Source organism: Anguilla anguilla, chromosome 7 (genome assembly GCF_013347855.1).
Source record: "Anguilla anguilla isolate fAngAng1 chromosome 7, fAngAng1.pri, whole genome shotgun sequence".
Taxonomy (NCBI): Eukaryota; Metazoa; Chordata; class Actinopteri; order Anguilliformes; family Anguillidae; genus Anguilla; species Anguilla anguilla.
This window is the reverse complement of record NC_049207.1, coordinates 29,463,265-29,479,489: the sequence shown is the minus strand read 5'-3', so window position 1 is coordinate 29,479,489 and position 16,225 is coordinate 29,463,265. Positions and strand designations below refer to the sequence as shown.

At 38.6% G+C, this 16,225-nt stretch overlaps 1 protein-coding gene across 1 annotated transcript; it reads right to left on the bottom strand.

The window, feature by feature from the left end:
* Nucleotides 1-1,384: 1,384 nt before the first annotated feature.
* slc38a2 (solute carrier family 38 member 2) lies at nt 1,385-15,672 on the bottom strand. The gene is made up of 16 exons (XM_035425718.1): nt 15,294-15,672; nt 14,054-14,173; nt 13,760-13,841; nt 13,550-13,665; nt 11,466-11,539; nt 11,283-11,375; nt 8,252-8,333; nt 7,692-7,774; nt 7,486-7,544; nt 6,566-6,745; nt 6,379-6,458; nt 6,172-6,272; nt 5,041-5,165; nt 4,797-4,941; nt 4,607-4,704; nt 1,385-4,329 (listed from the first exon to the last, which is right to left on the bottom strand). The coding sequence occupies exons 2-16, from the start codon at nt 14,170-14,172 to the stop codon at nt 4,225-4,227; spliced, it is 1,542 nt and encodes a 513-aa protein (XP_035281609.1). The 5' UTR covers nt 14,173; nt 15,294-15,672; the 3' UTR covers nt 1,385-4,224.
* Nucleotides 15,673-16,225: the final 553 nt, after the last annotated feature.

Below are 16,225 nucleotides of genomic sequence, written 5' to 3'. Positions count from 1 at the left end.
TGCCCTGAACTCCCATCTGCTGTACAAAGCCTCTTCTCCTGTTAGGAGTAAGGTACCCAAGGCTATTTTCACAACCATGCAGCAATACAGCGTTTTTAGCAGTATCTGTGAAGAAGAGAAACAATCCTTTTGTTATGAAGATATAATGGCACTGTGCAGAAGGGGCCTCATCTAAACAGCACTTGGCCCACTAGGTTGTACAATTTCCATGGCCTAAAGAAGTACAGGTATGGTGGCCCACTCCACTCGGGATGGAGTTGCCTGTTGGGCATTTTTCCATGGTTTCCTACTCACCAACATTTTTATAGCGTCTGGTTGGGCTTTGTCCCTCCTGGTCATGGCAACGTCTACATCAGTTGCTTCCACTCCCCCAAAGGCAGCACAGCAACCTTGAATATGACTTAACCCTCCTGTTCTGTTCATTTTTTAGGTACAGCAAAAATGTTCCCGGGTGATATAAACATACAGGGGGGGTTTGCAAATTCATGAAATGAACCATTTTCATTTAGAATGTTGATTACACTAATTAAGGCCAGTTTTTCATACTGAAAAAATAATTTTAAGTATTTTTCCTAGATTTTCAAACTTTAAAAAGGGTCAATTTGACCCGCAACATAACAGGAGGGTTAAGCTACGACCTTAGCGTGTTTTTATCAACCAATAGTTGTTTTCAATCTAATAAAGTGTTTTGAATTTTGAGCAGTTGTGATGTTCCATTGCCCCACTACATCCCCCACCGGACTGATTTGGTGTACTGTTGAACCATATAACGAAATAGAACGTAGGTTTACGCAGATAACCTTGGTTCTATGAATAACGTAAAAGGATGGGGGTGAACAGGTGGCATGTCATGTCCATGGACAAGTGGACTGCATGACGGGTGTCCGTCCCGTAGTGGTGGTTGTCTCCTACTAGTCTCCTAGTAGCTCACCCTGTTGACAAGGATGACCCATACGGTGGTGTGTTGAACTTATTCAGAACCGAGGTTGCCTACGTAACTCCAAGTTATGTTTTTTTTCACAGCAAAAGTCACAATTGGGACTTTTGTGTCACAAAGTCCCAATTGTGACAATTGCATTTTACTCTGGTATTTTACCCCTTTTGTACTAATTTTCTTAGTTGTATTATCAATATGCTTAGAACAGATTTAACAATTAAAATTTAGCTGTGTGATCTGTAGACCTTTTTTCCTGTGATCCTGTGCCAAATTACATATTACATGAATATATTTATCAATAATATATTGTCCAAACACTGACTGTTAACAGATAATCTGTTGTGTACTCACATACAAATTGATAACGAACAATGTAAAAATATAAAATATAACATTAATTTTCTTACCCCCTGCTGTACCCAAACAAAAAATACATACAAAAATATGTTAAGACATGATTTAAGGAATTACCTGTTTATTATGACAATAATTACATGATATACATAATGTTTCATTGAAACAAGAGCACAGATAGGAATGCTCCCTCTTTGCCCAAGGGTAACCGGCTAGCACATACACTCTCCAAAACTTTCATCATTTGCATACGTCATTTAATACTGTATACAGAAACGCAGGACACACCAATTCTACTGCCAACACAAATCACTGGAAACTGGAAATCGAACAGGGGTGGTAAATCTTCTGCCTGTACACTCTGATGTAATGATCCTTCTGAAAGAGTTAGTGCTATGAGGAATGGATTTTTCTACAGTTAAAAAAGCTAACTGTGGCCCATTCCTCAATATGGAAGATGGTGGGGAATTCACATGACAAGTACATAAGTGTAACTTATCATTTATACAGTTCCAACACATTTTTGCTAACTGACAAAAGATAAAACAAAAATAAAGCTTATATACAGTTCAGCTGGTATATACATATATACAATATATAAATATAGTAAAATAGATTAAATTACATTGATTTCTTGTTGTTCCATAAATAACTGGACAGTAGTAGTTATTGTGGGTGCGTAAGGTTTGCGAAGGAAGAGAGGTAACCGTGTGTCTGTGAATGTTATGTTCCTGTACGGGTTGGCTCATTTGAACAAGTTAGTAGTGTAGAATCCTTCAAGCACCCCCAACACTAATTCAGAGAATTATTAGATATGAAGTTGGAGTTATGTTTTAAGCTGTAATGAACTCTACAAGAACCTCTACTCGTCCTACTATATCCAAAGAGATGGTCTGTCCCAGCACTTGGGTTTGTGATTCCGCTTGGCTGTTTGGATGCCACTCTGTATGAATGTTTTGGTTATGTGTGGTCTTTGCACTCAAATGTTTTAACACTGCCACTGCCACATCTGGGAGATCGGCAGAATTTCAAGTTTTTGTGGATTTATTCTTTCATAAATAAAGCTGTTGTTATGTCCGCCAGCAAATTCAAAACAGCCTGATGGTAAATTCTGCTAAATTGATCCATAAACAAACAGCAATGTAGGGTGAGCTGAACAGTTACATAATTAAAAGTATAGTCACCAGTTACAAATGTTTTTTGGCAAAGTAAAAAAAGGAAGTAAACAGCCAAATGGTTTCATTTTTGATGAAGTCCTTCTGACCTTAAGGCTCTTAAGTTCAGAACCCACACCCATCCCAGCTCCAGAGGCCTCATTTATAAAAACGTTCTTAGATTTATACTTGAACTTAGTCTTAAGATCATTTCCGATGGTGTGCTTACATTCGATTCATAAAAGATACTGAGCATAAAAAACCTTGCTTACGCAGGTTCTAAGAAGCCCATGTGTAACTTACGCACCTATGATCTATAAATCTCAAATTAACTTAAAATAGACGGCACCTGGACGTGCTTTACAATAAGTGATTTCCCCTTATATAATGCTAGTACAAATGAGGGTTTAGTCAGAAATAACCATGGACCAAAAGAGAAAAGCAAACTTTTTGGAAGACGAGATCACGGCGATGGTAGAGGAGATTGAAGACAGACAACACGTATTATTCGGTGGACTAAATAGTGGGTTGACAAACAAAGCCAAACAGGTAGCTTGGTAGTGTGTTGCCGCTGCAGTGAACAAATTGTTCATAAAGCAAATGCAAAGTTCACCACAGGCTTGGACACATATGCGTCCCAAACTGCAATACTCCTACATAGCCAGCAGGAAAATCACTTACGTCAAGTCTAGACTTTGCGCAGAGATAAGATCATTTCCACGTCAAAGTAAGGTTTTATAAATAACTACTTATACGTGATTTTCTGCGTAAGTCATACTTAAGATCAAAATTGATCGTAAGTCCGTTTTATAAATGAGGCCCCATGTGACTGATGCAGTACCAACTGTATAGTTGTGGCCTTCAGCACCCAGAGAAATCCATTATCTTCTTATGTTTTGGAACAGAGGGACTTGTATGTCCTCACTTGAGGCACAATCAAAAGTTTACACTTTACCGAAACAAACAAATAAAACAAAAAACAAAGAAAAACTGCCAATTTTGCAGCCTACAAGTATACTGTACATGCCTGTACACAGTTCATAACATCCTCTGGGAATGGTGAGTGTGTGTGTGTGTGTATGTATGTACAGTACCAGTCAAAAGTTTGCACACACCTGCTTAAACCAGTTTTTTCATGATTAAAAATGCTTTAAACTGTATAAACTTGTCTATAAACTCTTAATATTTAATTATATGATATCTGTACTTATACACCCTCCTTAGGAAATATATGGTACTGCATGTGGTGAAAATGATGTAGGAATATACCCCATGCATTTTGAAATATGGCAGGTGGTCTTTATTTTTTTTTAATATGAAAAATTCTACAGGTCCTGGAGAACCTCTTAAGATAGATGTGATCATGAACACCAATATGTACCAAGATATTTAAATAACAAAACAATGCACCCCCCTCCCAATGAGCTTACAAGATTTCCATTTTCATTGAAAAATCAAACTTTTGAATGCAATCCACTTAAGATTATCTGCTTATATAAGTACATATATCATATAATGAAATATTAAGTGTTTATAGACAAGTTCATACAGTTTAAAGCATGTTTAATCATGAAAAAACTGGTTTAAGCAGGTGTGTCCAGACTGGTACTGTATATATATAATAAGCACACACACACACACACACACACACACTGCTGCCCAGTGCAGCTGTTGATCATTGCAGTCTTTCTGACCCAGGTTGTCCGTTCAAAGGATTTCCAGCTCTGCTCTGAGACAGCAGCAAGGGGAGTGAGGAGCAGGGTGGCAGATCCCCTGGACCTAGTGGCCATTGCCAGAGGCAGAAGCATTGTGGATCCAGTCAAGGATAATCAGGGACATGCTGCTGATCATGACCAAGATGCCACTGCACAAGAAGATGGTGGCCTGCAGAGACACAAGACTAGGCTTAGTCCTCTATGAAATTTTAGAATACAGTGATAAAGGCATCCACACAACCCACACTTTACTGCAGTACGTGCTCTACACCGAATGCCCTGCGGCAAGCAGCTCTCTCACTAACCCTGTACACCAAGCCTACATGAAGTAATCTACACATAGCCCAGCCTACAGTACCTTACACTAACTGCCTTACACTTTTAGCACCCAATACTTGCAACTGATTTCCATTCCCATTTTTCCACGACAAAGTACTGGCATTTACCCCAATCTTTTGGACTGATTTTATGGACTCCTTCTGGACAAGTTTGATGTAGAAGGCAGAAGGAAGGATGAAGATCAGCATGGCAGCAGCAGAGGCACCTATGGGCATCAATGAAAAAGTGTCAGTTCAGAGGATATAAGCAGTGTAGTCTTCTTAGTCAACTGGTATGCAAAAATTAAGTAAGACCTACCAATGAACCCAAAGATGTCACGGATGGTGGGCACAAAGATGACCAGAGCATTGGTTGCCCCCAGCAGCAGGATGGTGATGAGTGAGTGACGGACCCAGTTGAAGTCTTTGGAGGCACAGAGGAGCTGATTCACTGAGGTGCGAATCTATAAAAAGTAGTAAACAGCCTTCAGAATCCAAGACCAGACAATCACAGTGACCTCTAAGAAATGTCCTTACACTGGTGGGTATGTTGCAGTACCTACCGGGAAGAGGACTACAGGGACTGTCAGGGTGACTGCAGTCAGAACTGCCAGACGCACCACGAGGAGGACTGCATCAAACTTGTATACTTTGGAATAGGTGTGAAGCAGTTCAGGTTCAACTTGTTCTGGAAACGTTTTAAAAAGTTTGTCACGCCATGGTCATCTGTCACCACCACCTAACTTGCCCAATCCTATCACCAACATGCCCAACCCTTAAGTTGTCACCTGTAACACATCTTTATCCACAATGATTTATTTGATAAACCTCAAACAATATTGAATCTGAAGACCAAATTTTTGCGAAGAAATTAGCAGATCCCCCCATAAATGGACAAATGGAGCTCAACATCGGGGTAAGCCCAAAGTTAACTGTTGAATTTCTATTCCAGATTGACAATCTGTAGAAGTTTATTTAAATGGTAATGTGGATTTCTAATTGAGTCTGACAGTTGTTTACTCAAAAACAGTACAACAGTACATAAATAAAGGTTAAAATAAAAATAAAAAAAACATTTACTGTAGCAACCAGTGTACTTTGATGCAAAAATGTATAAAGTACGCAAAATGCACAAAAGTTAGCAAGTCTGAGTAAGACTTTCATGCTAAAATATATTTCCACAGTTCTACCCCTCTTTATTATTCACTCAACTATTTATAGTAGTTATGTATTTACAGTACAACTAGAACTAGTTAGTTATGAGTTTATTTTTCAAGATGACCAGCAAACTGGACTGATGGTGTCTGAAAGAAATGAGAAATGTTCTAAAAAACAACTGCATGACTGCTTACATTCCCTTTCAATGTTCAGGAAACGTTTCAGTTACCAGTTCGAATGAAGAAATCACCGTGATTAAGGCTTGGCCAAATTAAATTAAGACCAAAACAGTATACTGACAGTTCATTAATTTCTGTGTTCTATTTGCTTTTAATAAAAATAAATCCACCTAGATTTTTGGACAATTTATACTAGTACATCCTGATATTTACACAATGCACACAGTTGTGGCAAGCATGGCTTTTCTCAGGGTCACCGCTTACATAAGTGCCCTGCCCCTCTCCTAGGCCAATCCAATGCCTTTATTCACCCTTTTCAGATAAACCTATTCTGTTTAGAGGGACAAAATTGCTTACCATTGAAGGTCAGGTAGCCAAAGAGAGCTGCCAGAAGGTACATGATGAACATAGCCAGGAAAGACACATTGGCCACGCCCTGCATCCGCTTGCGGGAGCGACTGTTGATAAAGAACATGCTCACTCAAAAGGGTGAAAGAAAGCATTTTCTTTAGCCACTGATATGAAGTTAGTGTAGCCCAGTGATCACCAAGCAGTGATACTCACTCCTTTAGTTCCTCATACATTGGCAGGATTGCTGGGTGGCACACAAATGCAAATGTGAGAATTGGCACAGCATACACTGTCTGAAATGATAAGGGAAAAAGTCTCTTTTACATAAACTGAGATAAAAGGACAAGTCCCTGGTTATACGGAGTAACAAGCTCAGCCTTTGCAATTACACGTGGCCCACCTGGGAGTTGAAGACAAAATACTTAGGGCGGCACACGTCCTCATCATCATGGATTGCGGCATTCTGCAGCCTGTCTTGGATACTGCTGCTCGGGTGATAGCCAGTGTTGTTCAAGGTAATGTTTAGTGCATCCTGATCTAATGACAGGGGGCAGGGAATCTGAAACTTCTTACATATAACCTGAAGAGAAAATGAAGAGACATTTTATTTGCCCAGAAACACAAGAAACTCTTGAAATATATTTTACTCCACTGATTTTAACTTTTACAAAATACAATTTTAATTTCACTTAAACTTTCAATACTTTTTGTTAAGTTATAAATTACATTTCAGATTTGTTTCCATTCTCTATGAGTTCTTTTGACTTATGTCTCAGATACATAAGTGTTGCATTTCAGTTCTCATTTTTTGTTTTTATTTGAGTTTATGCACCAGCCTGCTAATCTTAAACAGGCATGTATAGTGCACAACCTCACAACCACACATTACATTACATTACATTACAGGCATTTGGCAGACGCTCTTATCCAGAGCGACGTACAACGAAGTGTATAACCATAACCAGGAACAAGTATGACGAAAACCCTAGAGAGAAGTACCGGTCCAAGTGCAGAGAACAACCGCATAGTTCAACTTGGACCCTGAAAGTTAAACTGTTTAACACTAACACAAACGAGAACAGCAACAACGCAGTCTATGCAAAAATACAAGCAGTAGTTAAGACAGGTGCATTAACTAAGTCACCTACAAAACAGCAATGCATCTCACAATGCATATTGAAAGTAAAACTGCAATGAAACGTTGAGGTGTTACAAACACTGCAGGTTTGAATTACTGTATTTGTGCCCTTAAGTAAACAGAATACACGTAAAATGTAAACCACGTAGCTGTCCAGGATAATACAAAGCACCCAGGCTTACCACAATCAGGAAGAAGACCATACACAGTAGAGAGAAGCCACTGGTGTAACCTAAGTAACCTGAAACAGGGAGGAAGCACAATTAAGGAAACCAGAAGTCCTGCAGAGCAATGTATTGCAAAATCACTGCGTGTCATTAACACTACTACTTCACAAGGACAGTATGTTGTTGTTCCCTTAATTTTGACTGACAGAGGAGATACTTACCCAGGTTCCGCAACATTGAAAGTGGCAAGATGATCACCAGAGAGACCAGAAGCACAAGGTAGTCTCCATTCAGATACCACTCTCTGGAAAAGAAGAGCATGGATAGTCAAAATTTAAATTCTGAGATAGCCTATCTGTGAATCATAGTGAAGTTAGAACAATATTATTTAACCGCAAATCCCCAAATGGGCACTATCCTTGACTTGTGGGCTTATCTGAAGGAATCATAAAATATTACAATGGAAAACAAAGTCAAGGCAGTCACTGACTGCCATATAAGAGTCAGTGATTGATAGCATGTAGTAGCTCCACCAATCTCCTGCAAGAAGCCTTTCATCTGTGTAGCATCGAAGCCTGCCTTACTAAACTCAGCCGAGCTTAACAATGGTTCTATTTACATCTGTCATGCAAAGCAAAACCCCTCCCCTTTTCTCTACCAAACACAGCAGTTCCAATGCTGGAGCCAGAAAGAGATGAGGGACAGGAGGTAGAGTCTGAAATGAAAAGCCTGATTCGGTACTCTGATTATAGACTCTTGTGTTATGGATTCGGCGATGTACCCAGTATTCTCCTCCATGCCTAGAAAGGCCTGGATCACGATAGGCAGCTCATATTTGACAATGTATAGGTAGCTGGACATGGCTGCAAATAAAAAACAAAGATATTCTTTAGAAAACATTTTATCTTTTCAAATCCCAGTAAAGCATCAAAACTCAACATAAAGTAAAACAAGATTTACACTATGGCTCTGAAAAGTCAAATGCAATTGATTTGTTTCAGGTATACTTTTCACCTAGATGGGATCTTTGTTTGTAATTCAGACATTTTCATAAAATTTAATACTGAACATGCTTTATTTTTCTATGGAATGGGTTGTGTGAAAGCATTGTGTAACCCAGGTTAAATAAGCTACACATATACATAAGTTAAGTAAAATTTAACCTGAATAGGAAAATGAGAAAATATACAGAAAATGTATAGTCAATAATAAAGGAAAGAAATAGGTGATAGATATGTAAATATATGCACATTAAGGGAAAAATAAACAGATGACTGAAAAGATAAACATTTATTCCCTCTTAGTATTCATTTCCAGTAATCTATTACGTTTTTACATTTGAACGTGAGACTAGCTCAGCCAATCAGGTGTCAGTTCCGTTTTGACAAAACCAGCAATGTGCAGCATGGTGCATTTCCTTACGGCAGGAGGTGAGAGCAGACAGTGAGCTGAGAGGATTTATCCTTGGACGAAAAACACTAAAAGTTGATTAATGTTAACTAAAACAGAATGGTTAACTTTTCTAAATATAACAACCCGACGTGATTACAGCCAGGGGGACTCGTCGTCACCTGTTGCCGAGAAGTACCCGCATTGGTAAGATATCTTTGGGTTGCTGAAGCTAGAAATCGCCGGTTAGTCGCTAATGCAAATAATTAGAAAAGCGAACGCCATTCGCGTATGCTATAAATTATGAGCCATGCCAAGCGAACGCCATTCGCTTATGCTAAAATTATTAGCCATGCTTTTTCGTGGTGGAAACTTTATTTTGTGCAATGCGATGTTAAATTAGCCAATGTATTTCGTCTTTGCACCTTTGTTACATGCTGTGAATGTTTGAGTAGTTTTTGAGGACGTGAGGCTTATGCAGTGTTTAGTGCATGTGACTGTAAGCCGCCATTATGTGGGGGAGGTCACCACGCACGTGCTTTTGATGGTGATAGTGCAGACATTTTATGCCAATTGCCATGTGGGAAATAAGAGAATATTTTGGTATTCTTTTACTGTGAGTTTTGGGTTATTTTGGTAAACACGGTTCACTGAAACTTGGGACTATTATGTTTCTTGTTCATAATAGAATTCAACTATTACTAATGTTTCATTAGTCTTAAATTGTTTATTCTTTATGTAATATAATGAATAACAAGAGAATTTGAGTAGTCTTAATTGTCCATTCTTATGTAAGGTAATGTACAATAAGGGACTTTGACTAGCTATATTGTTCCAGCTTTTATCTGATGGTCCAATATACCAGGTTAGAAGCTTGAATGTGAGTTCTGACCTTACCCACTATAGGTCAGGTTTTTTTTGACACACATGGAGTGCAAGCCTTGTTTTTCATTGGATGATTGATGGCGAGCCACCATCCAATGGACCAAAGCTAGATACTCAAATGTATGCAGAAGATCAAGAACCAGGATCTCAAGGAACTTGTCGCTCTACACACACACATCCTATTCACTGTGCAGTGCGGTAGGCCAGACACTTTCCACTTCCACAGTGGTGCAGACCCTGAACTGTCATCCATTAGGCTACTGGGGATACGTGTCGATTTCAAAGACTGAGTTGCACCTGTAAATAAATGACTGTTTGGGGAATTTGGGATCTGGATTGTATTGAAAATAGAGATTTTTGGCCAATTAGGATTTTGTTTTGCTTTTCATTGTATTATTTTATTTTTTTAAATTACATTTACAACTTTCATATTAAAAGGAAGTGTCGATCTTCCAAGAGGAGAGAAGTTCTGTGTTCTATAGAGGGTATGCATTGACGTCACTTTCCCACCGGAATACACCCCCTCAGTCGGACTGAGTGGCAAAACATGCAGCGACACGGCTGCCTTTAGTAGAGGAAACCGCAAAACCAGGAGTAAAACAAATGATTATCTGCTTAAATTCAAGGCAGTTGGACTCGACAGTGATCCTTACAACTTACCAAAGAACCGGTGGTCCATGGACATTCAACAAGAAATCCGAGCTATCTTTTTACAGACTGCCGAAAGCTAAAGAAAAGAGAAGCAAATGGATCGCTGCAATTCGCAGAAACAACTGGAATCCAGGCACCGAACCGTGGATTTGCGGTTGTTATTTTGTGTCAGGTATGCTGGATCTTTGGGTAAAATCAAACCTTAATTTATATGCTTGGCTAGCTAACACTATCTAACCATCGCTCCTTTGTTTGTAGAACACGAGGCTCATCATCATGGATGTTTTTTAAATAAATGCTGACAAAAACTTTAGTTACACAGAATATAAATGAATGCTAAATATTTAATTGATGAGTAGTCAATACAGTACATAACTTAAGGTATGATTTTACCCAAAAATCCAACATACCTGACACAAAATGACAACCGCAAATCCACGTTTCGGTGCCTGGATTCCAGTCGTTTCTGCGAATTGCAGCGATCCATTTGCTTCTCTTTTCTTTTGCTTTCAGCAGTCTGTAAAAAGATATCTCCGATTTCTTGTTGAATCTATTTGTACAGTCAATCACAAAACAGCTCTTTCCCATTTTAGATGAGTTTTTTGTATTTTCGCGGCAGTCAAGCTGAACGCTAACGCTGCCACTCAGTGGGTGTAACCGCAGTGACTTCCACTTACTGTGACGTCATGTGCATACCCTCTATTCTGATGTACTGTTTGGTCCTCCCTGGCTCCATAGTCAATTCTAGAATCTTCTGATTTTCAAGCCCATAGTGAGTGTCACACCTTCTAGTATACCCCCTACAACCTTTTATTATATTTTTAGTAAAAAGGGTTACAATTGCATTATAAAAGGCTGAAGACCAACATACTGCTGGTTGTCTTTACCTCCAATGTTCTGCATGGTGATAGAGCAGGAAGCAGCCAGTTTTCCTGGCATCCCAAAGGCTTTATATCCCAACTGCTCATACACCAATGACCCTGTAAAACAAAGACCACATGTATTTCACATGCATTTGTCCCAAATTCAGCATGACCATCAGTTGGGAGTTTTAAAACAAACACAAGTACCTCCTTCATTGGCCGTTTTTAGCAGCAGGTGTACAGAGTAGAGGGAGAAGATGGACACGGCCACAAGCAGGATACTGTGGAGGGGACATTCCAGAGTGAACACTCACTTAACCAAGAACATCACATTCCAAATTTCTAAATCCACAACAGTCACTACTATTAAAAGAACATTAGTATGATGTGCTGTCAGTGAATTGCATGAACCGGTTTCTAGACTGCACCCTATTACATAAGACTCTGATTGGTTTAAATCAGTGAGTAAGCGGTAGTACTCCCACAAAACTGTTGTCTCTCCTGGAGTCACAAACAAGTTATATCCGTTTGTTCAAATAGCAGTTTTACATGCCAGTATTTTTCTCAAAGTTCTGTAAGGTTATGGCTTAGCCTCGCACCATCATGCAACTTTAAACGCTAAGGGAACATGGCTTAACTGAATATATTAACTGAATTGTTTTAAGTAGATTTCTTCTAGTTTCACATGTTCAGTAGCGACTAATGATGAACAATTTCATTTGCTTCTTTGATAGCAATGAACCTTCTCCAGCAAAGCTGTTTGGTTTCTACTCGAGTCAGTAATGGGTCATATCCATGTGTTCAAATAAGTTTAAGCTGCTGGCAGTTTTCACTGCATTTAATAATTATTTAACAGAAAATGATATTGTTTTAAGGAAATCTCTTCTAGTTTCCCATGTATAGTCAATGGTGACTAATGGCTCTTGCACAACAAAAACTACAGGATGTGAACCTAGATGTATTTGAATAATGAACTGTTGAATACATTTTCAGTTACAACAATGGTAGCACATCATTGTGTAAACAACCTTCTAATGTCTTCTGCACTTAAATCATAAAGCAAACAGTTAATTGATTATTAAATCATGTATAGATTACATTCAGCCACAAAAGTGCAGCCCTCCCCTGGTCATACTCCTGCAGTCAAACTGTGGGCAGCACTCCATTAACCTCCTGTTATTACCAAGCTAAAATACATACATACATATATAAAGAAGGACATTACACTGTCTGAAGAACATAACAGCTAAATTATTTATCCAGTCATTACAGAAGATTCCGTCATCAAATACGTATAATCTCAACATAATAACAACAATCACATGATATCAGTTATTTCCTGATAAGTCGCCGGGGAAAGAGTAGGAGAGGAAAAGTAAATGAAGGTGAATACCTGAATCAGATCACAGAACGTGTGTTTTGAACCATGAAATAGTAATTACAACACAACGATAGTTTTGCACTTACACATGACAGATTTGAGTAATTAATAGTTATGTTTTCAATTTTAAAAAAACTGACAATCCTGCCACAACTGCTGCAGGAAAGTGCCGCACTCCGTAGGGTGTGTGATGGCAAGAGTTAGAAACAAGGTCAGCTTATCTGTAAATCCACTCATATTCTTGTATGAAGAGGCAACCCAATGCCCATATCCAGGACTTTATGTAACACACAGGTCACTCCTTACAGTAGAAGATTACAGTGCTAAGAGGATTGGCTCCACTTTGAGACAGGAGGCCTGGGTATAGTAATCACTGCTCTTTTTGTAAACTGTACTCACTGACGAAAACTTAAACTTTTTACATAGCATATTTATTACACACATTTATACAGTTGGATATATACTGAAGCAATGCATGTTAAGTTCCTTGTTCAAGGGTACAACGGCAGTGTCCTACCTGGGAATCAATCCTGTGACCTTTAAGTTACAAGACCAGCTCCTTACCCATTATACTACAATGCCACCCATTACACTATGCAGGTATGGTAGAGTGAATTTTGACTTTCTTTCATTTCGTGCTTCTCTAATTTCAGGGCACCAATGTGATGTAAATCACTTTGCTTGTACGCAGCAGGTTCATTCTATGGTTTTTTCAGGTGTTTAATTGCTGTTGCACACTTAAGCAAGGAGTTCTGCCCCAAATGACTGAATAACAGAAGTAGTAGTTTCCCTGAGTTTAGTCTTTGCCAATTCAACAAATACTTTTTTTCAAAAGATTTTTAAGACATCCCTACAGGTACTCATATGCAAATTGATTTCAATCTTCACAGTTTGTTTCGGGGGTACTTACACAAACAGAGCAATGCCTGTGTTAGCCATGGCGTAGGACAGGCCCAGGATCCCACTGCCCATGATGGCATTGCCTAAGTTGAAGACAGACATCCCAAAAGAGGCAGTACCCGGACTCTGTGAAGCACAACGTGTTATTTGGGATTGTTGGCTAATACAACATACCACAGAGAATAAATATGTTGTTGAGAAGTAATGGCAGAAGACTTACATATTCGGTCTCATACTTCTTTTTCCCAAGATGGTGTTCTGGCAGGAAATTCTGATTCTCTGCTTCCATATCCTGATATTGACTTGAATAAAATGAAAAATCATTAAATAAATAAAAATAAATAATTATATGAATCTACTTCCTTTTAAAGTATTAAATATATTTATCTTGTTATTATACAGTGTCTGACTCTGTAGTCACCTATAAATAATCAATTATGAACTGTACACAGGGCTGAATGTATTATTACTGTAGTAGTAATAATTTCAAAATGTGGCAAAGACCCCTTTTTACCTGCTATTAGGGACCTTTTTCTGATAGCTGTAATCATTGCTGTTTGAACTACAGCTACTTTCTTCATCTGGGGAAATGTTAAAACGGCTCATTTCCGTTTTGGCCGTGGCTTGTTTCATCCTGGAAATCAAGTAAAAGCAAGAATGTTTCCCATTTTTTTTAGTATATTCGCTAAATTTAATCTCCTTTATTCAAGGTCTTAACAAATATGCAAATAATCAATACTGCACAAAGCCAGCCCAACAGTGTACTACATAAATCTGAAGTCATGTGGTCAGTCTTAAAAAAGGAGGGGGCTGGGGGAAGAGGAGGGGGGTGAGGGGGAGTGGTGGGTGACGCATTGGAGGAATGGAAAAATACCAGCCGGCAGATTACAGGATTCTGACCGGTAGACCATCTTTGCACATTCCTGTCCCAGTGGAAATCTACCCATAGGAGACTTTTATATGTCGTTATGTTTTAAAATGCATTTAGAAAGATCTCTTAACACACTTAACAGATCTGATAATTCATAATTAGTCATTATCACAATTAATCATTCAAATTAAAAGCACGCAGGATTTCCAGCCATTGACAAAATCCGCTACTGAAAAGACATACTAAAATAGGATAGCCTATACTTTTATCCTACATTAATTTTAACAATGGTACATTTCCTATTGACATCGTTTCACGAATTTATCACAACATGCAATTCAGATGGAAACAAAGACACGTGCTGGTAAGGTCACGGCACCATTTTGCGCAGTCGTCTCATGTCACCATAACGCAGATTCATTCATTCAATGAGGCAACAACTCATCGTTGTTGCCTCATTAATTTAAAATAGCATACTGCGGTATTTTCAAAGTTTTAAAGATACTGGTCATATAGTTTTGGGCTATAGTTCAACAAAATGTACATCATTTAGTCACAAGAGTGCTGAAATGGTCTTGTTTTTTTTTTTGTTTTGTTTTTTTAGACATTTAGACGAACCCTTAATGCTGTCTGCACTGTTTGAAGGACACGGATGGTGGTTCATTAAAACAGGAAGCAGAGGCGTTCTCGACGGTTCTTTCCAGCTTCCCAACTAATCATTACTGTATGTACTTATCAAATATTTGATCATAGTTGCGATAATGACTTCTTCAATCACAAACCACACAGATAAAAACGTAAGTCGCCAACCAAAAAACCATGAGCGTTTATAATAAAAATTATACATTAATATACCAATAATTCTGAAAAGGCTCTGGCTTACCTCGAGATACTCCGCAGTTAATTTACTTCAGTGGTAATTTTTGATGGTCTTTTGGATTTATTTTTTTAAATCCGCCTTCTTTTACGGGAAAATTCAATAGCTGCACTATAATAGCGACTGGATTATTGCTTCACAGTTACTGTCTAACAACACAGCAAGCTAGCTATTTGTCTCGTCGGATGTATAAAACGCGAACGAATAAATGCAACAAACAACTTGCAGTTAAAAAGGACAAGAAATACAATGAAGACGTAACGTATATTTACATAAATAAAAAAAAGGCTTTTTGGATTTAAAAATATGTATATAATTAATTTTATTCCGTAAGCGTTCTTCCTTGAGTCCACGTCGTTCTGAGGTTAGCAACCGCTGCCCTGTACTTTATAGCTTTCAGCATTGCATCAGCCCGAGCAGGAAGGGGAGTGGTTTCGTGTAAGAGCAAGCGGCTTTGTGTACAAACACAAAGCCATAAAAAGATATGCAGATTATTTTGGTATCACTTCAAAATGAAGACATTTGCTACAAGTATTAGCATATCAGAACTGGCAGTAACACATTAATGACGCCTTAGCAGAAGATAAATTGGCGTAGAAGAATGAATATCGCATCTTATCTGTGCGTGGGTCCGACATTATAAGACAACTCCTCGTGCTGAAGTCGATCGGTGCTGGACGCAGTAAAATCATGTTGACCGTGGGTCAAGCGTGGAATCGGTGTTATCGAAATCGCCTTTATCACAGCGCACCACCCTTGTGATATCCATATTTTATGCCTAAATACGTTTTCTGATATGTGTTCGTTGACTTCACATGCTCAGTAAAATGACATAATATTCAGGGAAACGTGTTGATTGCAGGCTGTCATCATTAGAAACAGGCCTTCTCTACATAGTAGCCTACCAACGACTGTATCTGCTAACTGACCTGATAGTC

What these genes read in the sequence shown, in the direction of transcription:
- slc38a2 (XM_035425718.1), bottom strand. Translation starts at nt 14,172, where the DNA reads ATGAAACAAGCCACGGCCAAAACGGAAATGAGCCGTTTTAACATTTCC. An exon ending in CACCATGCAGAACATTGGAG is followed by an intron (nt 8,334 to 11,282) that starts GTAAAGACAACC and finishes TTTTATTTGCAG; the next exon opens with CCATGTCCAGCTACCTATAC. An exon ending in TGGCTACCTGACCTTCAATG is followed by an intron (nt 5,166 to 6,171) that starts GTAAGCAATTTT and finishes AAACGTTTCCAG; the next exon opens with AACAAGTTGAACCTGAACTG.